We start from the raw sequence: 26,783 nt of genomic DNA, 5'->3' as shown, positions 1-26,783 counted from the left end.
TTCTCCATGTGGATAGTCACCAAAAATGATATTATCTGCCATGACTACAAGGTCCGGTAGAAATTCAAGGAACGCCATATACGGCCCAGGAGGCCTGTAAACAGTAGCTATAAAGTGCTTGGGTAGGCTGCATAGACTTCATGACTAGAAACTCAAGAGTAAAACATATATTTGTAGTTTTTATATACATTTAAATTTGCAGCAAAACATTTTTAGAATCTCTTCTGCTTTTGCGGGATGCGGATGGAGATATGGTCACTGGAGGAGAGGCCTCATTTAATTTAGTAAATTCATTAGGCTTTAGCCTTGTTTCAGTCAGGCCAATCACATCAAGGTTATGATCAGTGATTAGTTAATTGACTATGACTGCCTTGGACGAGGGATCTAACATGAAATAGTCCTATTTTGAGTTGAGGCATTATCACAGTATCTTTCAAAATTATTTTCAGTGAGATTGCTAAAGCAAACACTATCGTGTTTATATTTTTCACGACCTAGATCGAGGCACAGACACTGTCTCAATGGGGGAAACTAAGCTGACTACACTGACTGTGCTAGCAGCAGACAGCCTGCCGCCTGGCCTGCACACTTTCTACTTTCTGTACTCTCTGGTGGCACAGACGCGGTTTCATCCTTTCCAAACCATTGCGTCTGAAATTGGGCTTGCAACTCGGTTTACCCTCACCCATAAGGCGATAGTTCTCCTGCATATTGTGAGTACAGCGACTGTAATGAATGGCATTGCATTAATGTCACTACTTAGCTGTTTCTGTAGAAACACACCCAGAAACTGTCCGGGTGAGAAAGTTGAATAAAAAACAGAGCGAGAACAAAACCAAGCCAGTGATAGATTTGTTAATAGCAGATTCTTGATTAAATGGTTATTAAAAGTTTGGCACGTAGCCACGTAGCAACAAACAGTACAGCAGCAGAGAAAATGCAGATACATTCATTTTAGGACATTTATTAATACATGTACAAAATAAATGGATACAAGAATTTAACAAAAACTTGGACCTAATTGGAGAGATCCAACTCATCAGTATCATATCAAAATAAAAATGCAATAAATCCAACCAAAAACTACATTTGACATAATTATAGTCCCACAAGAGACATGAAGGCCACAGTTTTCACAGAAAACACTTTGAATTAGTTGACCCAGAGAATGATTCCTTAGTTTTACCCCGTTGGACATAACACTGACCGAACACTGAAGCCCATACAAGCTAATTACAGGCCTGTGTGTGAAGAAGCACTTCTATAAAAGGGGACTGTGTGTCTGCCACAGGGCATCCAACCATCGTTTTTGTCACATGGAAGAGATATATACTCCTGGTGGTACAGGTTATACAGTTGTTGAAATATAAAAATCACAGAGGCTTCCATTAGACTAGAACTTCATTCACTATAATGTACTCTTCTAGGTAAAAGGCTCAGTCAAATCAAGCAATGCTTTTCCCTGTCGTTCCCCTCGCCTGTGATAGGCTGACCACTAGTACTCACTTAGTACTCACTATCAGAAAATGCAACACGTTTGTTCGTTCAGTGTGTAGGCATTTATCTATGGGTGTTTCAGTTAAACGTTTTCTTAATACTGTTCATTCGTTCATTTGATCTTGAGGGGGAACTGTTTGAGGCAGGCCTTTCTAGAGCAGGAGCTAGATAGTAGTAGAACAAGCAGCGTGGTGGGTCCTGTCCTGTCAGTCAGGCTGCCTGGTGGAAACAACTTGGATTTGGCCCTCATCTTTCCTCTTAAAGTGCTTCCTAACTGATAACTCTCTTGCCTATGGGGAAGTTGGCAAACAACATCAAACAATGTTACAATTATTTGGTCGACTTCACATTCATCGTCTTGTTTTCTGTTGAAATCCTACGGTAGAAAAAGTGGCATGTCTTTCTTGCATGCCACTTGGCCGTAAATAGGTTTTAAAATGGTGAACTGACCATTGTAATTTGGCCACGTCTTTCTGACTACAGTTTGAAAACTCAGGGGACCACAGCGCTACATTGTCATTCAGGAGGGAGGGTGGGGCTTAGACTCATTCTGGAGCTGACGGTTAGCTAAAGATCCTGTCTGTCAGGGGAACATGGTCCAATAGGCACAGCCAGGACAGGAGTGACGCTACACAACTACAGAACAGAATGATGTTAGAGTAATTTAGCTTCAAGAAGTCCAACTCAATACTGGGGAGATCCTGGAGATGTTACTATTGATTTGCCATCTTCATTGCTGACCTCTTAGCTCAGTGCTGATTGAAGTAGCAGACAAACATGTAGAGACAAGTGCATTAGACAAGGCTGGCTGATAGGCTATATGGGAAAGTGACAGACCGCAACCATAAGTCATAGTGGTCATAGTGTCTGGTTACTGTACATCTTCATCAACCTGAAGCAACTGTGTTAAAAAATGATCACAATAAAACATTTAAACAAACATACTAAATGATCATCTCACAGCTATAGCAGTACCTATACTTTTACAAAGCCAGGGCATGAGCGTCTGTGTATTCTGGTGTACAAGCAATGTCCTCTGTCCCTGATCAAGGGAGTTTGAGCGAGCAGGGCAAACAAAAATGGACGTATGAAGTCGATAATTTCTTGGGGGATATATTGGGTTGGTGTGGGGAGAGAGAAAGAGGAAGTAGTAGATAAATGTCTGATTCTGCCCTCTATATTCAGTATCTTCCTCTGCTACAGGTGAGCCTTCATATCAAAGTCCCAGTCACACAGTAGGAGAACAGTAGTGGAACTGCTTCTTCAACAGACCTGCAGAAATATCACATTGATATTACCAGACCAGAGCAGCTGTTAAAGCTGCAGGACACAGCCTTGTCTGTCTCTCACATTGATGGTCACATTTGACTCTCTTTCTAGCCTGGTGGGCTGTCTGTCTCTCTGTTCCAGTGGTGAAACTAAACCAGCAGCTCATGAATTCGGAGTTCTGCCACCTAGTGGTAGTATCAGGGTATTGTCATGTCTTTGTGTTCGAGGTGTATTGGTGGTCTAGTGCCCGTGTTGGGGTCCGTGGTCATTGTACTGGTTGTGGGCGGGGTGGTTGGGGGGCAGGGGAGGACCGTTGACGCCAGGGTGGTAGAAAGCACAGTTGCTCTCGTAACGGCAGTTTCCTTTCATCATGAAGTGGCGACACACTGGCCTCTTGGACATGTCTGAGAGGAGAGAGAAAAGAACAGAGTTAGTATACAACTAACCAGGCAAACCAAACGTCTGTACTGACTGCATCAAGGCTAGAAGATGGCAAATGGGAATCAACTTCGTCTTTACTTTTATTGCACGATAGTGGGGCAGAGTCCTACATGGGCAACACAGGGTGGTGTTTCAGACTGGCCCTATATGTCTAAAAGAAACAACATTTGTAGAAGGAACATTCCCTTTCTAAGTCAACTCACCTCCCATGTTGTGTCCTCCTCTAGGCCCTCCTCGTCCTCTCCCTCTGAAGCCCACCTGTTCCCCTCCTCTCCCTCGGCCCCCTCGGTGGAAGTGGCCCCCTCCGCCCCGGTGTGGACCCCCCCTCATCGAGTCGTCCCCCCAGTAGTTGCTGTTGTCTCCTCCATGGACCTGGGGTGGCGGGGGGCCCATCATGTGGGGGTTGGCGTTGAAGCCAGGGGGTCCATGGTTGTGTGGGGGCGGAGGATGGTTATAATGGGGGCCTCCGGGGCCCAGGGGCTTGCCTGCAGGAGGGTACCCCACTCCGTTCATGGGCATGCCCATGTTGGGCATGTTGTTCATGCCTGGACCGTGGCCCAACAGGCCCTGGCTCACTGTGGAGGAAAGACATACTTTAACAACCATTCTAGTATGCATATCATGATATACAGTTAAGAGTAGGAGGAAATGTAAGAATATTTGGTTTGTGTTAGAACTAGAGAGAGGAAGGTGTGTATTTATTATGGATCCCTATTAGCTGTTGTCAAGGCAGCAGCTACTATTCCTGGGGTCCAGGACAATTAAGGCAGTTATACATTACAGTAGATTCACAACAGATATCACAACGTATTAAGTGTGTACCCTCAGGCATATCTACAACACAAAATCAATGTGTACGTGTGTGTATAGTCCGTTTGTTATTGTGTGTTTGTATGCATGTGTCTGTGCCTGTGTTTGTGTTGCTTCACAGTCCCTGCTGTTCCAAAAGGTGTATTTTTTATCTGCTTTTTACATCTCATTTTACTGCTGGCGTGAGTTACTTGACGTGGAAAGAGTTTCATGTAGCCATGACTATGTAGTACTGTGCGCCTCCCGTAGTCTGTTCTGGACTGTGACGAGACCTCTTGTGGGATGTTTTGTGGGGTATGCATGGGTGTCTGAGCTGTGTGCCAGTAGTTTAGACAGACAGCTCGGTGCATTCAACATGTCAATACCTCTCATAAATAAAAGTAGTGATGAAGTCAATCTCTCCTCCACTTTGAGCCACGAGCGATTTACATGCATATGATTAATGTTAGCTCTCTGTGTACATCCAAGGGCCAGCTGCACTTCCTTGTTCTGAGCCAATTGCAAGTCTCTATTTGTGGCACCTAACCACACGACTGAACAGTAGTCCAGGTGCGACAAAACTAGGGCCTGCAGGACCTGCCTTGTTGATAGTGTTGTTAAGAAGGCAGAGCAGCGCTTTATTATAGACAGACTTCTCCCCATCCTAGCTACTGTTGTATCAATATATTTTGACCATGGCAGTTTACAATCTAGTGTTACACACCAAGCAGTTGTCTCCTCAACTTGCTCAATTACCACATTATTCATGACAAGATTTAGTTGAGGTTTAGTAAATGATTTGTCCCAAATACAATGCTTTTAGTTTGAAATATTTAAACTTATTCCTTGCCACCCATTCTAAAACTAACTGCAGCTCGTTGTTGCAGTCATTTCAGTCCCTGTAGTAGCTGAGGTGTATAGTGTTGAGTCATCCGCACAGACACACTGCCTTTACTCAAATGTCGTTAGTAAAGATTGAAAAAAGGGACCTAGACAGCTGCCCTGGGGAATTCCTGACTGTACCTGGATTTTGTTGGAGAGGCTTCCATTAAAGAACACCCTCTGTGTTCTGTTAGACGGGTAACGCTTTATCCACAATATAGCAGGGGGTGTAAAGCCATAACACATACCCTTTTCCAGCAACAGACTATGATCAATAGTGTGTTGTGTAGGGGGTCTGTGTGTGCTTATGTGTGTGTGTGTGTGTGTGTGTGTGTGTGTGTGTGTGTGTGTGTGTGTGTGTGTGTGTGTGTGTGTGTGTGTGTGTGTGTGTGTGTGTGTGTGTGTACCTCCGGGCGGGGGTCCGGTGGGGGGGCCCTGGTTCTGGGTCTGCTGTAGAGAGCCCAGCAGCTGTTTGATCTTTTCAGAGAAGTCTGGCTGCTTGATCAGGTCCTCAGTAGACTGGCCACCACTAGCTCCCTACAGGGGAGGGAGGGAGGGGTTAAGCCAAATCATGACAGACACAAATAAACATCATAGATTCACTGGTTACAGGGCTTTTCCAGGGGTTCCAGAAGGTCTGTTTTAAAACAGTTAAGGTAAACACATTAATACTTGAAATCCTCCAATCATAAAGTTTCTCAATGAGATTACATAATGGCAGGTTTACAAAAACAGGATTAGTTCATGCTATATCACTTACCATGATGGAGGTGAGTAACTCCTGTACGTTGACGGAGGGGTTAGCGGGGGCACCAGGCGTGCCCTGGGCAATGTTGCCTAGGTTACTCAAAAGGTTGTTGGCCCCCAGGTTGCCCATGAGGTTGGCGAGGACGGGGGGCAGCTTGGAGCCCTCCACCCCCCCGGGGCCCACGCCAGAGCCAGGCTGGGACGACGTGTCCATGGGCTCCATGTAGCTGTCATCCACCATGGTCGAGTCCTGGAGAAGAGAGGGAGTTAGTTCACTGGACACAGAGGATGTTTGGAGCATTGAGCGTTGTCTTTATGCATTACAAGACATTAGCACTTTTTTCAAGATTCAAAACTGATTACACTTGTAATGTTTCCTATTTTATGTTCAAAACGTTTGGTTGTTCATTCATTTTAGTTGAACACATCTTTCAAACGGCACCAAAGTGATTGACAGAAAAGGGTATATCCCACCTCGTCCAGGGGTATGAGGCGTGGAGGCATGGGTTCGTAGGCCTCAGGCTCTGGTTCATGGGGGCTGTCAGGAACACTGAGGAGAAGAAACAGAAGGTGAGTTTCCGCAATAGAATGTGAGGCATTTTGAGCACCTGGTAACCCACTAGGCTATAGAGATCCAAGATGTGTGTGAATCCGTACCTCTCCTTGGTGAGGAAGATCTCCTGCAGGATGCCCGTCTCGCGGTCCCTCTGTGTGAGTCTCTCTGTGCTATTGGCACCAGCGTTGACCAGGGGGCCGGTGAGGGCCAGGGGCCTCGGGGGGCTCCAGGGGACGCGCTCCTCCATGGAGTCGTGGGACAGGCGCCTCGCCATCTCAAACGTGTGGCGGTCCATCATCATCTCGCGCTTCGCCGCCTCGCCAAAGTCCTTGACCTTGTTGACGTTGACTGGAGAGGGGGATAGAAGGAACAGGAGGAAGGGGAGAGGTGCAGAATGACAAGGTTAGCCATGGCACACAACAGGGATGTGATCACGACAAGATAGAAAAGCAGAAAAAGCTGGATTTTGACAAGGGAATATGTATTTAGGTATTTTTCGAAGATAAATGACAGGAAAGCAGGGGGGGTTCACATCCCTGCCAAAAGACTAAATTTAACAGAAAAGTCAAATGTAAAGTGTTGAGCATGTCTTTATTGGGCTGTTGGCTATCTAGTTTGACTATACAACCACAGTTTAACGTGCAATTACACACAACACCGACCGAAAAAATTGAATTGAAGTTACCGTTAGTTTTTGTTCTCTCACCTCTCTCGGTCTCGTCCAGGTCGAAGTAGAAGTACTGTGTGAGCTGCTCCTCCTCGGCCCAGCGCACACTCTTCTTCTTCTTGCCCTTCTTGGTCAGCTGACCCTCCTCTTCGCCGCGGGGTTCAGCCAGGGCGCTGGGCTTCTCGCTGCCCGTGTCCATGGCCTCTGGGTCGTCGGCGGGCACGGGCGTGCCGGGTTGCTCCAGGTCTACTGGGACCTCGTGGGGAGGGGTGGTGGAGGCCACCTGGGTCTCTGGGGAAGAGGGCTTGGTGCCACCCTGAGGTGAAGGATAGTGAGGTTTACCCTCGAATGGACACGGCTGAGAGGAGGAGGGATGTAAAGAGAGAGAGATGGGTGAATACTCAATTCCATTTGCACGGCCTTCCCAAAGATTCAGGTGTAGAGTCAGAATAGCAGAGAGAGTAGTCTGTGCTGTCTGTCTGGTCAGGAAGTTGTGTGTTTACCTTGTTTGACGTGGGAGAGACAGCTTTGGGGTCTCTCCCTTCCCTTCCTTTCTTCTTCTTGATCTTGATGAGAGAAACAGGGGCGGAGTTTAGGGCATCCAGGAAGCCTGTACCCTCAAGGGCTGCAGAGAGAGGAGGGTACCTTAGTCATGTCACTAACAGTCAAAATACTGCAGGTTCTGTTGAGGGGGAGATGGGTTTCAAAGTGTGTACTACACACATCACGCTATTTTCTCAGGGGTAGGGTGCAAAACAACATGTCATGTGAAAGAAACAAATGTTTGTTTATGCTCTGAAACAGTTTGTATGCTCTCTTAGTTTACTGCAATGTTTCAGTCTTGAAGACCTTCCAGTAGTGGAACATTTACAGCAGTGTGTGGGTATCTACCAGGGTTGAGGAGGTCAATTCAATTTCAATCCAGTCAACTCAGGAAGTAAACAAATTCCAAAAAGAAGACAAGTACTTAAACAAATCACGCAACTCCCTGAAATGAAAAGTTCTCTGATATATTCTCCATGTTGACAAGTACTTGAGGATAATCTTTATGTTGAGAATTTCTAATCTTCTCCATGTTGAGGGGTTAGGTCTAATCTTCCCATGTTTAGGGGTTGTCTAAAATGTCAAATCTTTATGTTGAGAATTGTTAGGTCTAATCTTCTCCTCAATCTTCTCCATGTTGATATATTCTCCATGTTGAGGGGTTAGGTCTAATCTTTATGTTGAGGGGTTAGGTCTAATCTTTATGTTGAGAGGTTAGGTCTAATCTTCTCCATGTTGAGGGGTTAGGTCTAATCTTCTCCATGTTGAGGGGTTAGGTCTAATCTTCTCCATGTTGAGGGGTTAGGTCTAATCTTCTCCATGTTTAGGGGTTAGGTCTAATCTTCTCCATGTTGAGGGGTTAGGTCTAATCTTCTCCATGTTGAGGGGTTAGGTCTAATCTTCTCCATGTTGAGGGGTTAGGTCTAATCTTCTCCATGTTGAGGGGTTAGGTCTAATCTTCTCCATGTTGGTCTAATCTTCTCCATGTTGGTTAGGTCTAATCTTCTCCATGTTGAGGGTTAGGTCTAATCTTCTCCATGTTGAGGGGTTAGGTCTAATCTTCTCCATGTTGATGTTGGGGTTAGGTCTAATCTTCTCCATGTTGAGGGGTTAGGTCTAATCTTCTCCATGTTGATGTTGGGTTAGGTCTAATCTTCTCCATGTTGAGGGGTTAGGTCTAATCTTCTCCATGTTGAGGGGTTAGGTCTAATCTTCTCCATGTTGAGGGGTTAGGTCTAATCTTCTCCATGTTGAGGGGTTAGGTCTAATCTTCTCCATGTTGAGGGGTTAGGTCTAATCTTCTCCATGTTGAATGGTTAGGTCTAATCTTCTCCATGTTGAGGGGTTAGGTCTAATCTTCTCCATGTTGAGGGGTTAGGTCTAATCTTCTCCATGTTGAGGGGTTAGGTCTAATCTTCTCCATGTTGAATGGTTAGGTCTAATCTTCTCCATGTTGAGGTCTAATCTTCTCCATGTTGAGGTCTAATCTTCTCCATGTTGAGGGGTTAGGTCTACTGAGGGTTAGGTCTAATCTGCACTGTAAAGGGGTCCATAAGTACATACCGATTTCTGTTGAGGTCTTACGTTGTGCCGGGATGATCTTCACCTTGATCTCCTTGGTGTGGTTAGGAGTGGTGTTGAGGGGTTTATACTTCTTCTCCACAGGGGGAGGGTCCAGAGGACCAAAACTGGTAGAGAGAAAGACAAGAGAAACATGTTAAATTTGACTCCATAGGACCCAAACTGGTAGAGAGAGATACATGGGAGAGGTTCAGTGAGTAATAGTTCCAATATATTCATTACAAATGGCAAATACATTTGCCAAAGAGAGGTTTGGTCAATACTCTCATTAACTACCTAGGGGGAAGCACTGAGCAGTGTTTTATGTTTTGGTTAGGCAATTTTTTTATCCTGTTATTGCCTGGTAAAACGCAGAAGGACGATGAATATACACAATATGAACAAAGCTGTTATTACTGTTACCTGGGTCTCTTGAGGACTTGGGATGGTTTGATGTTGTACTTGTCTCCCAGCTGGAGGGCCACGGGGGGCTTCTTGACTGGGACAGGGGAGGGAGCATCCATCTCCAGGCCTGGACAACAACAAACAGGACAGGGTCAGATCAGGATATTATATAGTCCAACATCCAGCACTTTTGCAAAAGCAGGAGCTTCATCCCTACAGCCAGAAACACAATGACTTCTTCATTTGCATATTACTGTTGCCTGTCTTTTATGGAAGGACAACCTTATACACAGAATCATATTTTGTCAATTAAACTTTGTGATAAACGGAGGACAGGGTGTGCGTATAGTTTGACAAGATGGCGGTGAAGGGAGCGTAGTCTACCTATGGAGCGGATCTTAGCATGGCTGGGAGCGTGAGCTTTGGGCTTCTCCCTCTTCCTCTCCTCCTCCGCTGCCTTCCCTCCATCAGCTGCCTTCACCTCTCGGACTGGCACTTTCCCCTCCTCCTTCTTCCGTTTCTTATCTGAGAGAGAAAGAGGGTGTTATATAAACTGAGATTACAGGGGAGCGGAGAGTTAACGAGAGGAAGAAAGTGAAAATGAGGGAACGAGGGATAGGAGAGTAGTCGTTACCTGCAGGAGAGGTGGCGGAGACACTCTGGGAGCGAATGGTAGCCATCCAGCCATCCACCAGCCCAGCAGACAGCTTCCTCAGCTCTGAGAGACAGAGACAACATTAGTTGCAAATCAACCTCAGACAAGATCAGTAAAAAAATGTACATCTAATGCACAGATACCACCACTAGGAACTGTATCATAAACTCTTGGTTTGTGAAAAAGTGAGTCACAAATAAAATGGTAAACTATTTCCTCATAGAGGTCTATTTAGTCAGCTCAGTGTATTGAAGAGGGTGGCACGCAAGAGAAATGAAAGTTGTTTAAAAACATACCCTCAGTCTCTCCAGTCTTGCTGAGCTGCTTGACCAGCTTGGCAGTGTTGTTCTGTTTCAGGTGGTCTACAGTGAGGGGCAGTTTCTGCAGCGTTAGCAGGATGAGCTGTAACAGGGGGGTGTTGTTGCTAGTCTTGGAGTAGGTCAGCCACGCGTTCAGCAGCTTGTAGCCTCCCACTCGGATAAACCTGGATGAAGGGATGGAAAAGTCAATCAAATTTAATCTAAATGGCCCATTTTCACAAAGTGCTTTACAGTAATCCGGCCTAGACCCCCAACCCCCCAAAGAACAAGCAGTAGCAGTGGCAGAAAACTCCCTAGTGAAGTTACTAAACAAGTTACTAAACAGTAATGACATAAAAATGGGAGTAGATCTTACCGGTTGAGAATGTCATGGGACTTGGTCTGCAGTAGGATATTCAGGTACATACACCTGCTCACCATCTTGTGAGAGCCCTTCATGAGACTGTGGAGAAAAGACCAAGAAAACCCATGGTCAGAACAAGAATGCTACCATTACGGTCTACACTGGCAACTCAAAATAATGTAAAAATAATTAATGAAAAACACTAAACAGTAAAAGCTGGAAAAATGTTATACAAGTTCGAAAGCACATCATAAAAGTAAAAAAATGGCAGTATGTTAATTACCTGAAAACTTTGGGGACACCCTCCAGGCTGCGGAGCTCTCCATCTTTCCCCAGCAGGTTCTCTACTCCCTTCAGGACCTCCCTGGGGTCCACCGGGCCCACCGCCATCTCTGCTCAGAGAGGAAGAGACAAACATACTTTACAGGATATCATCAAATCGTATAACTCTGGCGCTTACTAAACAGTTATTGTTATTATATTTTTCAATGTGCTGCTAAAGTGATGTTTGCACTGAACTGCATCCAGGCATGTCAGATTTGACTTTGTTTTGGGAGGGATCCTTGGAACTGACACCATCCGTACATCTCTAAATCCTGCAAAAAGTAACGGCTTACAGACAATTCAACCTAGGTACTAAACCATAAGCCATCTTCAAACTTCACTCTACCACACGACCGACCAAGGCTGAAATCCATACTGCAGTTTGTACTGTTTCCTTCTAGCTACAAATCCAAGAGCAACATCACAGTGGGCCGAGGTCTACGTCAAAAATACCCACATTGCTAGATCTTCAGCTACACTGAAATCTGTGAAAACAAGGAAAAGGGGGGCAGTGACAGTCCCAACTAACCCCCCAGCCAAGGTGCTGCCTTCGCATTCCAAATTATGTACTAGTGAACACCATGACTCACTGATGCGTTGCCTCATTCTTTAAAAAAATGTGCATTTAATTTTTTCCAGAGGGATGGATTGGTCTGTTCTGTGGGGTTATTCCCATAGCTGAGGGAGAAGAGGTAATGACTGACAGGGCCTACTGTCCGCTCTCCCAGCAGCTCCGGGAGGATTCCCCTAAGACAGCAGGGTAGAGGCTAATACAAAGACTGCTTATAGGCCATGCTGCTAGTTCATTTTCTATGTCAGTAATTCAATAGAACAGAGAGAGAGAAAATATGCAAGGAGTCAGTTCAACACCACACATTATGGGAAAATGACAGGTTGGGCTGTAGTTTAGAATAGGTTCATGTGGACTTCCCCCAAGGCCGGCGCAATACATTCAAGTAGCTATGCTTTATTCAGATTATTAAAACATTACAAAAGAGGTTTCAACAAAACCTTCCACTCATGATTGCCTTCATAATATGTACAACATAAACAAGTTCATGGTAAGTGCAAATTAAAAACAGATGAGTGATTAGGCTTGGATATGAGGAAACAAGCAGTAAACCTACAAGCTACAGTGGAGGGGAAATGAGTCATTGGGCTGAGGAGCAGCCTTGTCAACCTGCCATTTGTACTGTTTTAGTCTCAGAGAAATTACCTATTGAATGTCAATGGTGACGAGAGCTGTAGAAGCTAGAATATGGTACTGATGATGTTCTAGTAACAGAGGATGCTAGTCTACGTTGTGTGGGTGGAAAATAACATGAGTAGCTTCTCCCTTTACTAATAAGACACATATTGGAAGCTAACCACTGAAGCACAAACACAAGGAAGGCCCTCAAACTGAAAGTCTACAGGTATTGTTTCAGCCTTGCGGTGCACTAAACTGGTGGTTGGAATGACTGACCAGCTCCTTCACTGATAGAGAAGGGTGCAGTCACTTTACCAGTAGTCTCAGGTAGCACGGGAACTCCAAGGAATAGTTGGTTGAACAGAGCGCAGAAGAAGCCTATTCTAAGAAATGCATAGTACTATTAATTTCAGTTATCTAAGGAACATATTTAACTTTGTGTGTGTTTGTAAGTATAAATAATTATTTTTGAAAGTAATATTGAAGTTATTTGAATTGATATTGTAAGTATTGGTTTTGTAAGTGGTTGACCTCGCACATACATCCCTTAAAGTGTACAGGACTATGTTAATTGCCTATGATTAACATTAAAATAAAGGGAATGTTTCATCTGAAGCATAACCAATGACAACCCCCTTGGTTCAATGGTCTCCCCCCATGGAGCAGTGGATGAATGTTTTAGCATTTACTGCCACCTATAGCTTAGTACAAGGAATTACAAATTGTATCAAATGTACAACAAGCACTACACCTCCATGCAAATGTAGACAAAAGAAATCCACACATTTCAAAGTACTAATTAATGAATACATGTATCAAAGCAAATGTATACAAATATATTAAAAAATGTCAAATTCACCAAAAGAAAGTAATTTAATTTGGCTATGAATATATTTGAAATGTATACTTAAGCTGAGCAGGAGATTGGCTCAAGTACAGGTGGGTGGTTAAAACAAGAATAGTTAACGGAAAATACAGACGTCATATTACTGTGCCATATAAAAAGAGAACACTAGTAGATCAACCTCAGTTGAGGATCCAGTGACTATAGATGGATCCTTTACGTATAAAAAAAATAAGTCAAATCTCCACTAACCTATTAAATCAATACAGTAAAATAGAAATATAATTTTTACTTAGCCTTGCTCAAACTATGCGTAAATCATAACACTAACAGCAGGGACGGGACTTCTGCATGCATTCTCCTCATTGTTTAGTGCATAACTGAAACCTTATCATGTTAATATTTTAAGTCATTATAATATGGTTATCACTATTCATTATATACTTTGAATTACTGTATCCAGGTATTGCTTGGATAATATCCAAGTATTTCATTTTGAAATGCCATGTGAGGAAATCAGTTTGGTCTTACCCGATTAACTGTAGTAGATGTTTTATATAGTCTCAGAACTCCACAACACGGGAAATAACACACAACCCCTGAAAATGTCACAACTGTTACACACGCAGTCAATAGAATGAAGTTATTGATAAGACAGCCTAGTAAAGAATAATTCAATGGGGGAGAAGTCAAGTAAATTAATATTCATACACACACACACACAATTGCTTTGCTGTATTTACTCAAATATATAGCAATGCAGTTGAAAAGGGGATATCCAATGTTATCATTTAGCTACAACGTAACAAATACTTGTCACTTGCTCAAACCCCTGCCATTAAATAACAAGCAATTTTTGTTGACATAATATTAGTTTTAACCCTGGTTGACAATCATTACTATATAAAATAAAGACTTTTGTCCTATGGGGTCAATGTTACTGCTGTTTGTAGCCTATGCCAAGTAGATATTCCTAAAATAAATGACTTGTCACAAATAGAAAATAATGGAGGGAAAGCCTGTAGATAATCAAATTACTGAAACTGTATATGCCTTACAAACGCACCACTTTAGCAGCTGGGAGCCCTTTATGACAAATGGCATGTCATTGCAATGCACGCCCTACCATACCACCAGAATAAAGATCCCGTTCAATGACCGAGTTCAGTTCGCCGTTAAAGGGGGGAAACTAACCCGTTATACACGGACAATCCATCTAGGCCCTGCCCTCTTTTGTTAACTGCTTCGTGACTGCAACAGCCTCGAGAACATAAAGAACAATGTATGCCAGCTAACCCGGCCACAACACAGCTAGCATACTATCACATTTGCACGTCCGGAGAATAATTTACAATTGACAAAAAACGAGAAGGTATCTATAGCTGTAACGGCTACACATGCGATAAGGACACCGCGAGAAGAAAGTCGTTCGGCTATTCTGGGAAGCCAAACACATGACTGTCGCTCCACATAAACACAGTAGCCATTATGGCTGCATGTTCTGCAAGGACAAACGACAACAAGCCCGCCATTTTGATGTAATTCCGACACCATCGTTCTGCCTTTTGTAATACGTTTCCCTCCCTTGCGCATTTCAATAAGGCAATCTTTATCCTTAGATTGCCGTATACATATCGTACACCTGGGGAATGTATGTCCTGCTCTAACTAGATCGACGATACAACGTTAAGTGTCGCAAACTACCAAAAGTCCGTAATCCTCAATCTAAGCAATCTTTATGTATAGATTGCGGTAGGTGTAAATTCCAAGGATCTCTCCCCTATTTAGTAGATTTAAAAAACATCCAGATTCATAGGCAAAAAAAATATTTCCTACGGCAATCTTTATGAGTAGATTGCTTATGATTAACTTAAAACATGTGTTAGTTGATTTGTTTCAGTCTCACACACAAAGAACCGGAGCGTTTCCACTCTGCACTTTCCTGTGTGAGCTCATAAACTATAATCATTAGCCTTCGCTGCATTTGAACTACAAAAGATTAGCTAACCACGTACGGAGAACAACTAGCACACTTTACATTTAAACTACGACTAAACAATTAATAATTTCGTGAATTTAGGTTCAGATTGCTTTGAAAATAAACACTTACTATAAATACTTCAGCGTCTCGAGTAGCTATATTACTACTGTATATTGTGCTTTACAGCAACAGATCTCTTGTTACATCAGTTTTATATCGTTAACCGTCATGTTTTTATAACGTTAACAATCTATGGCTGGAACAAACTGGTTTATGGGCGGGGTTGTGGCAGCTAAAAACTAGCTTTTCCCTCTGGAACAAACTGGAGGCAAAAATAGTAATCAAATGTCCATTACTTGAAGAAAAAAATGTTATTTTTTGAATAAATGTTCAAAGTCCTCGACGGCCACTCTTCCTTCAAAATACCTGAAGGGGAAAAAAAAAGAGCAAACAAAACGAAAAATACATTTAAGATACATTCACTTGTTTTCTTCGTGTGTTCATACACACCTTAATCTTAAAATAGCTTTGTTATGATGATTAAAATAAATAATTGCGCAGTCGTTTTTGTTCCAAAACTAGCAGTATTTCTTTCGACGTTACTCACCTCAGAACAAATCCAAGAATGAACTGGAAGGGGAGGGGCTTGGAATTTATACCCTGTGACGTTTTTGACGTCATACGCGTTTTCGTGCATGCACTTTATGGGTTTTTCATGGTAACAAAATGGAGTTTTGGCGACGAGCTGTTATAAAACGACCTTCATCATTGTTTCTGTACGTGCCTTCAAGGATAGAAAGATGGCGCTGCACGTTTTCTACATTCTCTTTTCAATTTACCTCACATCCCAAGTCTATTGTTGCTTATCTAAACAAATTGTAATGAGTACCAGTGCTAACTCACAAAATATGGTGCTTGTATTGAGTTATAATATCACATTTGGGTATAAATTCGATTGTAATATTTTTACAAAATGGCTGCGATGCACTCGAGCATGCTGCCTGCCACACCCTCGGACACTATCAACACCTTGCCGTTTAATTTAACATGATTAAATGAATAATTAACTCAAATTCATAAGATAAATTAATTGGAGTCCAAATGGAAAGTCTTTGACCATGCACAAAAATAAATGTGCTACTTGCCATTTCACCTGTAACCTTTCAACCCTTAGTTGTTAAAGGCAAAATGGCAGCGTCCATACCAAGTATTGTAAGGATTTTATGCCGTGTGTCCGCTTTACTTCACAGAATATTCTGCATAATCTGGTATTTGACAATTATTGTCTATAGTACATCAGATAAGCAAAAGCTTTGACGTCTGCTGCATACACATATCACGAAACAGTGACCGAGCTAAAGTAACGCGTTACCGTCGGCTGTTAAACACTAGCCAGGTACAGCTAGTGAAGTTAGAGTTAGCTAGCTAGCAACATACCTAAATACATACCAGTACCTTACTTAATACATTGTGCATATTTTATCTTCACTGTACATCATCCAATGCAACCCCAGTAATATGTTTCACATAGAACCATAGTCTATGAAAATGTATCAGCATCATTGTCTTGTGTACAGTACACTGTATTTGCAAATTTCACACTTGACTGGCAGAGTTAAATTAAGGTTAGGTAAAAAAAAAAATAACTGACAGTCACTGTGTTTCCAGGTGTGCAGTCCAGCCTGTCTGTGCACTGCAGCCTGATACCCCCAGTGATGCAGTGGAGGCTCTTGCCACCGACAGCAAAGGTATGGAGATTAGAGTTTGAATTTCTACTCTGCACTCTGCTGTATTTTCTAAGGGATGGTTCCTCGGAACCAGATTAAGCCTACTCCTGGTTCCTGCACTAAAAAGCATGCTCAATGGAGTGTAATTTAAATACTGTTAATCCATCCATATCTGTGACCATTGACTACATCTCCTATCGCTAGAGTACATAGAGCGCTATGGACAAGTCCAGTGTGGTCTGACTACAGGAGGAACCACAAAGGAGGGATCCCCCCTTCAGAAGACACACACAACCTACATTGTAAGTGTAACGGAGATGGTTTTGTAATCTTGCCTGAAACCTGGATACTCTCTGAGCTATTGTTTAGGCTTTGGGGAGTGCACAGATGATAAGAGGATGTCTACCATGATGCGGTCTGCTTTGTATTAGGCTATGTAACGCCATATTATTATTATTGTTATTATATTCTCAGACAGATGTGACTGCAACCTCTAATCACTATTTCTGTTTTGTTTTGATCAGAGATGAGACAAGATATTTGGGAACCCCCATCCAATTTGTCGAAACCCCAAAGTCATCATCCACTATCAGGTTTGGTTTCTCACATTGACTTATGGAATACACACACACACACACACACACACACACACACACACACACACACACACACACACACACACACACACACACACACACACACACACACACACACACACACACACACATTATGAGAGATGGAAAATTAGATGGCATTTCCTTTGATTTTGTGAGGTTGATTTTAACAAGCTATTCAATGTTATGTTTGGGGAGCGGCAGGGTAGCCTAGTGGTTAGAGCATTGGACTAGTAACTGAAAGGTTGCAAGATCAAATCCCCGAGCTGACGAGGTACAAAATCTGTCGTTCTGCCCCTGAACAGGCAGTTAACCCACTGTTCCTAGGCCGTCATTGAAAATAAGAATTTGTTCTTAACTGACTTGCCTAGTTAAATAAAGGTATAAAAACATTTTTTTTAAACCAATGGACCATTGTCTTTCTGCAAAATGTGAAGCTGCTGCAACAGTATATCAGTCCATATACAGGCATTGTGTATGACCCCACACGGACAGGTAAGATACAGTATCTACAGAAAGTATTCATACCCGTTGACTTGTTCCACATTTTATGTTACAGCCATATTCTAAATGGATTAAAAACTATTTTAAAATTCTCAGCAATCTACACACAAATACACCATAATGACAAAGCAAAAACAGTTTTTTTTTTAAATCTGCAAATGTATTAAGAAATAACTGATACCTTAATTACATAAGTATTCAGACCCTTTGCAATGCGACTTGAAATTGAGCACAGGTGCATCCTGTTTCAATTGATCATCCTTGAGATGTTTCAACAACTTGATTGGAGTTCCTGTGATCATTTCAATTGATTGGATATGATTTGGCAAGGCACCCACCTGTCTATGAGGTCCCACAGTTGACAGAGCAAAAACCAAGCCATGAGGCCGGGCCGGCCAAACTGAGCAATCGGAGGAGAAGGGCCTTGGTCAGGGAGGTGGCTTAAGAGGCCGATGGTCACTCTGACAGAGTTCCTCTGTGGAGATAGAACTTTCCAGAAGGACAACCATCTCTGCAGCACTCCACCAATCAGGGATTAATAGTAGAGTGGATAGATAGGAGCCACTCCTCAGTAAAATGCACATGACTGCCCGCTTGGAGTTTGCCAAAAGGCACCTAATGACTCTCAGACCATGAAAAACAAGATTATCTGGTCTGATCCACCTCTACGCAGACGACACCATTCTGTATACATTTGGTCCTTCTTTGGACACTGTGTTAACAAACCTCGAAACAAGCTTCAATGCCATACAACACTCCTTCCGTGGCCTCCAACTGCTCTTAAATGCAAGTAAAACAAAATGCATGCTCTTCATCCGATCGCTGTGGACTTCTCAGGGGCGGACTATTCCAACTCCCATGACGCAGTTGGCTCAACCCCTCCATGACCCCTTAGTATAGGTGGTACAATACCATGCAGCCAGACGAGACTGAAGTGGCTAAAGTCTAGAAGACCCACAAGACCTATTTGACATAGACTAGGGCATATCAGAGGAATCATGGTGAAATTATTTTTTTATTTAGGCTTTCTGGAAGTAGTAGAGCCCTATGCATAAACGCACTGCCATTTCCTGGTTGCTAGAATTCTAATAGTTTGTCTAATTTCAGTTTGTGATTAAACAACTGCTGTGAAATATATTTTCCTTAACCAAAAATATTGTATTTTCAGCTGTTTGAAGCTGGTGTACAAAAATGAAAGTAAAAGATACAAAAATGAATCTTAAGCACAGAAATATCGCACAATATCGCAGATTTAAAACAAGAATATTGTGTTTTATTTGTTTGTTTTCATGGCAACATAGTTTTTTAAAATTGCTTTTGGGAGTGTGGGAGGATAGCCGTTGCAATTTTGATAAAGCATCACTGATTCATTCCAGCCTCTTCTCACAGGCTACAACTTAAAATCAAATAAATTTTCCTCACATGCTTCGCAGACAATAGGTAGACTACTTACAGGCCCCTTCGCAACAATGCAGAAAAATAACAAGGAATAACTGTAACAATAACTTTGCTATATCCACGGGGTACCAGTACCGAGTCAATATGCAGAGGTACAAGGTAATTGAATATATTTTTTATTTAACCCTTAATTAGGCAAGTCAGTTAAGAACAAATGTTTATTTACAGTGACAGCCTACCCCGGAAAACCCCGCTGGACCAATTGTGCGTTGCCCTATGGGACTCCCAATCACAGCTAGTTGTAATACAGCTTGGAATCGAACCAGGGTCTGTAGTGACACCTCTAGCACTGGGATGCAGTGCCTTAGACCGCTGTGCCACTCAGATATATGTGTGTATTTATATATATTGGTAGAGGTAAAGTGACTAAGCAACAGGATGACTGATAAGTGAATTATCAGCTCATGTACAGAACATGCTACTTACCATATGGATCATTGATGAGATAAATCTGTCTAATCTGCTCAGTTGTATTCAGAGACAAGTTGTACAATAAAGACATTGCAAAATCCATTTATTTAATTTCCTTTTTGTCTTTAGTAAATTCTATGATCATACAGGTGTCAACATGTTTATTCCCAGGTAATAAGAGCTTGGTTTCTACATGTGTGGATCCACTGGTAATGTATTGCCATTTCCTCTATAATAGAAATACTTCAGCATGTTGCTATTTCTGTCCCATTGTCACCTGGGTGAGACATGCCCACTTGTCCAGTCAAATTTTGAATTCCAAATCACACCCTATCTTTTCAGATATACAGTTGTGGAGGGGGCCAAGGTGGAAAATTGGACTCAAGAAAATATATGCATCTCATGGGCCGATACTGCAGTACACCAGGGGTGTATTCTCAATACTCTTAACGTGGCTTCCTCGCCACACCTTTCTTCAAATAAACTGCTTTGGGAGAGACTTAAGCCATGATGCTTATTCAAATAAGTGTTGAACGATCAGGTGCAACAAGGAAACAAAGCCACTTTAGACTATCGAGATGCACTGAGCTAATGACATAGCCAGCTTCAGTGGTAGGTTATTTTGCATTACATTTCTCTTTCCTCCTGGATCTGTTCAAAATGGTACCCTATTCCCTACATAGTGCAGTACATTTGACCAGGGCCCATAGTTCTCTGGTGAGAAATGGTGCAGTACAGGGAATAGAGTGCCAATAGAGCCCCGGTTCTGCAATAGGTAGGTCACTCTTTGACCTTGTGGACCAGGGTCTCCCCCAGTGTTTCCATAACCTGTTTGTAGTCCTCAAAGTCCCCGTCTATCTGGCTTACACCACTCCAGCAGACGTTTGGCATTGCGCATGGTGATCTTAGGCTTGTGTGCGGCTGTTTGGCCATGGAAACCCATTTCATTAAGCTCCCAACAAACATTCGTGCTGACGTTGCTTTCAGAGGCAGTTTGGAACTCTGTAGTGTGTTGCAACAGAGGACAGACAATATCTTCACCCTACAGCACTTGCCGGTCCCGTTCTGTGAGCTTGTGTGGCTTACCACTTCGAGGCTCAGCAGTTGTTGCTCCCAGACGTTTCCACTCCACAATAACAGCACTCACAGTTGACCTGGGCAGCTCTAGCTGAGCAGAAATTTGACTTACTGACTTGTTGGAAAGGTGGCATCCTATGACGGTGCCACGTTGAAAGTCACTGAGTTCTTCAGTACAGGCCATTCTACTGACAATGTTTGGGCGGGGTTGTGACAGCTAAAATAAAGCTATTCCGACGAACAAACTGGAGGCAAAACTAGTAATGAAATGTCAATGAATTGAAGAAAACGTTTTTTATTAGTTATTCAAATTCCTCGACCGCCACTCTTTCAGACAAAATACCTGAAAAAAAGAGCACACAGAGTTGAAAAACACATTTAAGATATTCACTTATTTTCTTCGTGTGTTCATACACGCCTGCATCTTAATATAGCTTTCTGATTATGGTTAAATTAAATAATTGCGCAGACGTTTTTGTTAAAAAACTAGCAGTATTTCTTTCGACGTTACTCACCTCAGAACAAATCCAGAAATGAACTGGAAGGGGAGGGCCTTGGTATTTATACCCTGTGACGTTTGACGTCATACGCGTCTTCCAGCATGCATTTTCTGGGTTTTTCATGGTAACAACATTTAGTTTTTGGTGACGCGCTGTTGTAGAACACCTTCATTAATTAAAGAGTGTTCTATCTGTGCCTTCATTGTTCATCAGGACAGAAAGATTATGCTGCACGTTTTGTACATTATCTTTTCAATTTACCTCACATCCCAAGTCTATTGTTGCTTATCTAAACAAAGTTGAATGAGTATCAGTTCTAACTCACAAAATATAGTGCTTGCATTGAGTTATAATATCACATTTGGGAATAATTATGAATATAATATTTCTACAAAATGGCTGCGATGCAAATCGGGTAGCCTGCCACACCAGCGGATACAATCAAAACCTTGCGTTTAATTTAAAATAATACAATTCATAAATAACAAAAAATCATAAAATAAATTAATTTAAGTCCAAAAGGAGAGTCTTTGGCCATGCACAACAATAAATCATGTGCTACTTGTTCTTTCACTTGTAACCTTTCAACCCTCAGTTGTGAAAGGCAAAATGGCAGCGTCCATACCAGGCATTTGAAGGATTTTATGCCGTGTCTATCCTTTACTTTTAGGCAGAATAAGTTATTTGACAATTATTTTCTATAGTGTGTCAGATAAGTGAAAGCTCGGACTTCCGCTGCACACATACGTTACACAGATTATCAGATCACGAAACAGTGACCGAGCTAACGTTACCGTCGGTTAATGAACACAGTGAAGTTACAGCTTTAGCTAGCAACATAGTGAACTACATACCAGACTTTGTGTACTGCGTATGCATATTGCATCTTCACTGTACATCATCCAATGCAACCCCCGTAATATGTTTCACATAAAACCATAGTCTATGCAAATGTATCAGCGTCATTGTCTTGTGTACTGTACAGTACACTGTATTTGCACATGATGACTTGACTGACAGTCACTCTATTTGTTTGGTTTCTAACTTCCAAAGAAGTTACCTGTCAGGCATTGGACCCATGCTGTGTTTCCAAGTGTGAAGTCCAGCCTCTCTCTGTGCACTGCAGCCTAACCTGAAATCTCCAGTGATGCTGCTGTGGCAGTGGAGACTAACTGTTACAAGGACAGACCATGGGGCTACCTTGAGAGCGAAGGTATGGAGATTAGAGATTGTATGTATTTTCTATGTACTCTGCTGTTTAAGGGATGGTTCCTCGGACCCAGACTAAGCCTACTCCCTGATCCTGCACTAGAAAGCATGCTCAGTGGAGTGTAATTAATTACTGTTAATCCATCCATATGTGATCATTGATTTTGTCTGTCTACCTCTCCTATCTCTAGAGTACATAGAGCACTATGGAACCAGTCCAGTGTAGTCTAACTACAGGAGGAACCAGAAAGGAGGGATTCCCCCTCAGAAGACACGCAATACCTGCATTGTAGGTGTAACAGCGGTGGTTCTGTAACCTTGCCTGAGACTTGTGGCAGCTCTCCAAGCTATTGTCTAGGCTTTTTTGGAGAGTGCACAGATATTCAGAGGTCTACCATGATGCTGTCTGCTCTGTGTTAGGCTATGTAACTCCATATTATTATTATATTCTCCACCAGACAGTCACACGAGTTCGTACTGTTAGGTGACCTAAACTGGGATATGCTTAACACTCCGGCCGTCCTACAATCTAAGCTTGATGCCCTCAATCTCATACAAATGATCAAGGAACCTACCAGGTACAACCCCAAATCTGTAAACATGGGCACCCTCATAGATATCATCCTGACCAACCTGCCCTCCAAATACACCTCTGCTGTCTTCAACCAGGATCTCAGCGATCACAAGCTATTCAATGTTATGTTTGGTAAGCAATGGACCATTGTCTTTCTGCAGAATGTGAAGCTGCTGCAAAATTTTATACGCCCATATACAGGCGTTGTGTATGACCCCACACGGACAGGTAAGATGGTTTCTATTTATGTAATGTGAATACAATTCTATGAATTAACCTGAATCAACCATGCTGAATTCAGCAAGTGTTATCTAAATGCTTGCTGGTTTCATCAAAATAAGTTGTCCTTGATTTGATGAATTTACACAGTTGACACAGCCAAGAATCTGAGACTGCCAATAGGTGTTTTAGTGATGAAAACCTTTCTGCATAAAGTAACATCTGGTTCAAGACCAACACTTTTTGTGAGGTTTGAGGTAACCAAAGTGGCACATTTATATTGTTATTCTACATTTTTATCCAGGAGAGTCAGCAACAGAAAAATTAACTCAATCAGGCAATTGGCACTGCAAGAGACCATGGTAAGTTCGGCCTCTGTGACTAAGGAGCAGAATGCTACAGCAGTACAGTAATGAAAAATTACATTTTTTTGTGACCAGTGCAGCGGTTCAACAATGCCACCAAAAGAGAAACTGCAGTTCCCTACAGTACATAAATATTGTCCATATTTCCAGGGCTGCTACCCTTCCAGGTTCCTCATGTGGACTTTTCAGGAGAGGACTATTCCAACTCCCACTATGCAGTTGGCTCGGCCCCTCCTCCCCCCACCATGACCCCTTGGTACAGGTGGTACCACACCATACAGCCAGACGAGACTGAAGTGGCTCAAGTCAAGAAGACCAACAAGGCCCATTTGACATAGGCCCTAGTCTATCAGAGGAATCATGGTAAAATTATTTTTTGTGATATCATTTGGGCTTTCTGGAAGTAGGAGAGCAAGTTTTAAAGATCCACTATGCAGAAATCACTCCACCATTACCTGGTTGCTACAATTCTAATAGTTTGTCTAATTTCAGTTTGTGACAAAACAAGAAAGTATAGTGTAAAGAATCATTATACCATCGAAACCGCAGTGTGAAATATTTTCCATAACCAAAAATATTGTATTTTCAGATGGTGTACAAAAACAAGACGATAAAAGTAAACGTAAGCATAGAAATAGCGCTCAGAACATATTACTGCTTCTTGGACTTGCTTTCAATGAGTGACAGATCTACAACTCATTTCTGTGAATTTGTTTGGGTCGCACTAAAAGTTATAGAATATTGTTTATGGCAATATTGCTTTTGGGAGAGTTTTGCTAAAACATGTCACAGATCACTGATTCATGCCAGAAACTTTTCACGGGCTACAACTAAAAATCTAATTGTATTTGTCACATACTTTGAAAACAACCAGTGAAATGCTTACATCTGACACAAGTCATTTTTCCAATAATTGTTAACAGACAGATTGTATCACAATTCCAGTGGGTCAGAAGTTTACATACACTGAGTTGACTGTGCCTTTGAACAGCTTGGAAAATTCCAACAAATTATGTCATGGCTTTAGAAGCTTCTGATAGGCTAATTTACATAATTTGAGTCAATTGGAGGTGTACCTGTAGATGTATTTCAAGGCCTACCTTCAAACTCAGTGCCTCTGCTTGACATCATGGGGAAATCAGCCAAGACCTCTGAAAAAAAATGTAACCCCCCACAAGTCTGGCTCATCCTTGGGAGCAATTTCCAAACCACGTTCATGTGTACAAACAATAGTACACAAGTATCATGGGACCACACAGCCATCATACCGCTCAGGAAGGACACGCGTTCTGTCTCCTAGAGATGAACGTACTTTGGTGCAAAAAGTACAAATCAATCCCAGAACAACAGCAAAGGACCCCGTGAAGATGCTGGAGGAAACAGGTACAAAAGTATCAATAGCTATAGTAAAACGAGTCCTACATCGACATAACCTGAAAGGCCGCTCAGCAAGGAAGAAGCCACTGCTCAAAAACTGCCATAAAAATACCAGACTACAGTTTGCAACTGCACATGGGGACAAAGATCATACTTTTTGGAGAAATGTCCTCTGGTCTAATGAAACAAAAATAACTGTTTAGCCATAATGACCATCATATTCTCGCTATACACCAAGTCACTTGGCTCTGTCATAACCTCACATGGTCTCTCCTATCATTGCTATGCAGACGACTCACAATTAATCTTCTCTTTTCCCCCTTCTGATGATCAGGTGGCGAATCGCATCTCTGCATGTCTGGCAGACATATCAGTGTGGATGACGGATCACCACCTCAAGCTGAACCTCGGCAAGACGGAGCTGCTCTTCCTCCCGGGGAAGGACTGCCCGTTCCATGATCTCGCCATCACGGTTGACAACTCCATTGTGTCCTCCCAGAGCGCTAAGAACCTTGGCGTGATCCTGGACAACACCCCGTCGTTCTCAACTAACATCAAGGCGGTGGCCCGTTCCTGTAGGTTCATGCTCTACAACATCCGCAGAGTACGACCCTGCCTCACACAGGAAGCGGCGCAGGTCCTAATCCAGGCACTTGTCATCTCCCGTCTGGATTACAGCAACTCGCTGTTGGCTGGGCTCCCTGCCTGTGCCATTAAACCCCTACAACTCATCCAGAACGCCGCAGCCCGTCTGGTGTTCAACCTTCCCAAGTTCTCTCACGTCACCCCGCTCCTCCGCTCTCTCCACTGGCTTCCAGTTGAAGCTCGCATCCGCTACAAGACCATGGTGCTTGCCTACGGAGCTGTGAGGGGAACGGCACCTCAGTACCTCCAGGCTCTGATCAGGCCCTACACCCGAACAAGGGCACTGCGTTCATCCACCTCTGGCCTGCTCGCCTCCCTACCACTGAGGAAGTACAGTTCCCGCTCAGCCCAGTCAAAACTGTTCGCTGCTCTGGCCCCCCCAATGGTGGAACAAACTCCCTCACGACGCCAGGACAGCGGAGTCAATCACCACCTTCCGGAGACACCTGAAACCCCACCTCTTTAAGGAATACCTAGGATAGGATAACGTAATCCTTCTCACCCCCCCCCCCCTTAAAAGATTTAGATGCACTATTGTAAAGTGGCTGTCATAAGGTGAATGCACCAATTTGTAAGTCGCTCTGGATAAGAGCGTCTGCTAAATGACTTAAATGTAAATGTAATGTTTGGAGGAAAAAGGGGGAGGCTTGCAAGACGAAGAACATAATCCCAACCGTGAAGCACGGGGGGTGGCAGCATCATGTTTGGGGGTGCTTTGCTGCAGGAGGGACTGGCGCAATTTACAAAATAGATGGCATCATGAGGGAGAAATGGTGTGGAAAAATATTGAAGCAACATCTCAAGACGTCAGTCAGGAAATGGGTCTTCCAAATGGACAATGACCCCAAGCATACTTCCAAAGTTGTGGCTAAATGGCTTAAGGACAACATAGTCACAGTGTTGGAGTGGCCATCACAAAGCCCTGACCTCAATCCTATAGAAAATTTGTGGGCAGAACTGAAAAAGTGTGTGTGAGCAAGGAGGCCTACAAATCTGACTCAGTTACACCAGCTCTGTCAGGAGGAATGGGCCAAAATTCACCCACCTTATTGTGGGAAGCTTGTGTAAGGCTACCCGAAACATTTGACCCA

At 42.9% G+C, this 26,783-nt stretch overlaps 1 protein-coding gene and 1 long non-coding RNA gene across 4 annotated transcripts; one reads left to right on the top strand and one right to left on the bottom strand.

Annotated features, from left to right (window-relative positions):
• Positions 1-948: 948 nt before the first annotated feature.
• On the bottom strand, positions 949-15,709 carry LOC124043330 (serine/threonine-protein phosphatase 1 regulatory subunit 10-like). 3 transcript variants are annotated; one of them, XM_046361838.1, is made up of 18 exons: positions 15,620-15,709; positions 14,098-15,438; positions 13,563-13,630; positions 10,958-11,066; positions 10,687-10,773; positions 10,308-10,495; positions 9,991-10,074; positions 9,741-9,881; positions 9,375-9,483; positions 8,955-9,079; positions 7,352-7,473; positions 6,867-7,206; positions 6,283-6,529; positions 6,100-6,175; positions 5,639-5,875; positions 5,286-5,415; positions 3,411-3,782; positions 949-3,170 (listed from the first exon to the last, which is right to left on the bottom strand). In XM_046361838.1, exons 4-18 carry the CDS (start codon positions 11,062-11,064, stop codon positions 3,007-3,009), a joined length of 2,529 nt encoding a protein of 842 aa, XP_046217794.1. In that variant the 5' UTR covers positions 11,065-11,066; positions 13,563-13,630; positions 14,098-15,438; positions 15,620-15,709; the 3' UTR covers positions 949-3,006. The 3 variants fall into 3 exon arrangements, with proteins under 3 accessions (XP_046217794.1, XP_046217793.1, XP_046217795.1); XM_046361837.1 differs by lacking the exon at positions 13,563-13,630 and having other exon boundaries at positions 15,142-15,438; XM_046361839.1 differs by lacking the exon at positions 13,563-13,630 and having other exon boundaries at positions 6,888-7,206; positions 15,142-15,438.
• A 471-nt stretch (positions 15,710-16,180) lies between these two features.
• LOC124043329 lies at positions 16,181-23,066 on the top strand. The gene is made up of 6 exons (XR_006840299.1): positions 16,181-16,280; positions 16,681-16,760; positions 16,944-17,041; positions 17,264-17,332; positions 22,357-22,516; positions 22,704-23,066. It is a non-coding gene; the product is annotated as an uncharacterized LOC124043329 (long non-coding RNA).
• The last annotated feature ends 3,717 nt before the right edge of the window (positions 23,067-26,783 follow it).

This window comes from Oncorhynchus gorbuscha, linkage group LG09 (genome assembly GCF_021184085.1).
Source record: "Oncorhynchus gorbuscha isolate QuinsamMale2020 ecotype Even-year linkage group LG09, OgorEven_v1.0, whole genome shotgun sequence".
Lineage (NCBI taxonomy): Eukaryota > Metazoa > Chordata > Actinopteri > Salmoniformes > Salmonidae > Oncorhynchus > Oncorhynchus gorbuscha.
Note: the sequence above shows the minus strand (reverse complement) of the source record. Positions and strands in the feature narration are given on the sequence as shown.

Excerpts from the sequence above, each read along its gene's own strand:
- LOC124043330 (XM_046361838.1), bottom strand. The coding sequence starts at position 11,064 with ATGGCGGTGGGCCCGGTGGACCCCAGGGAGGTCCTGAAGGGAGTAGAG. Across the intron at positions 6,176-6,282 it reads ATCTTCCTCACCAAGGAGAG|TGTTCCTGACAGCCCCCATG; the intron begins GTACGGATTCAC and ends TCTTCTCCTCAG. Across the intron at positions 5,876-6,099 it reads GCCTCATACCCCTGGACGAG|GACTCGACCATGGTGGATGA; the intron begins GTGGGATATACC and ends TCTCTTCTCCAG.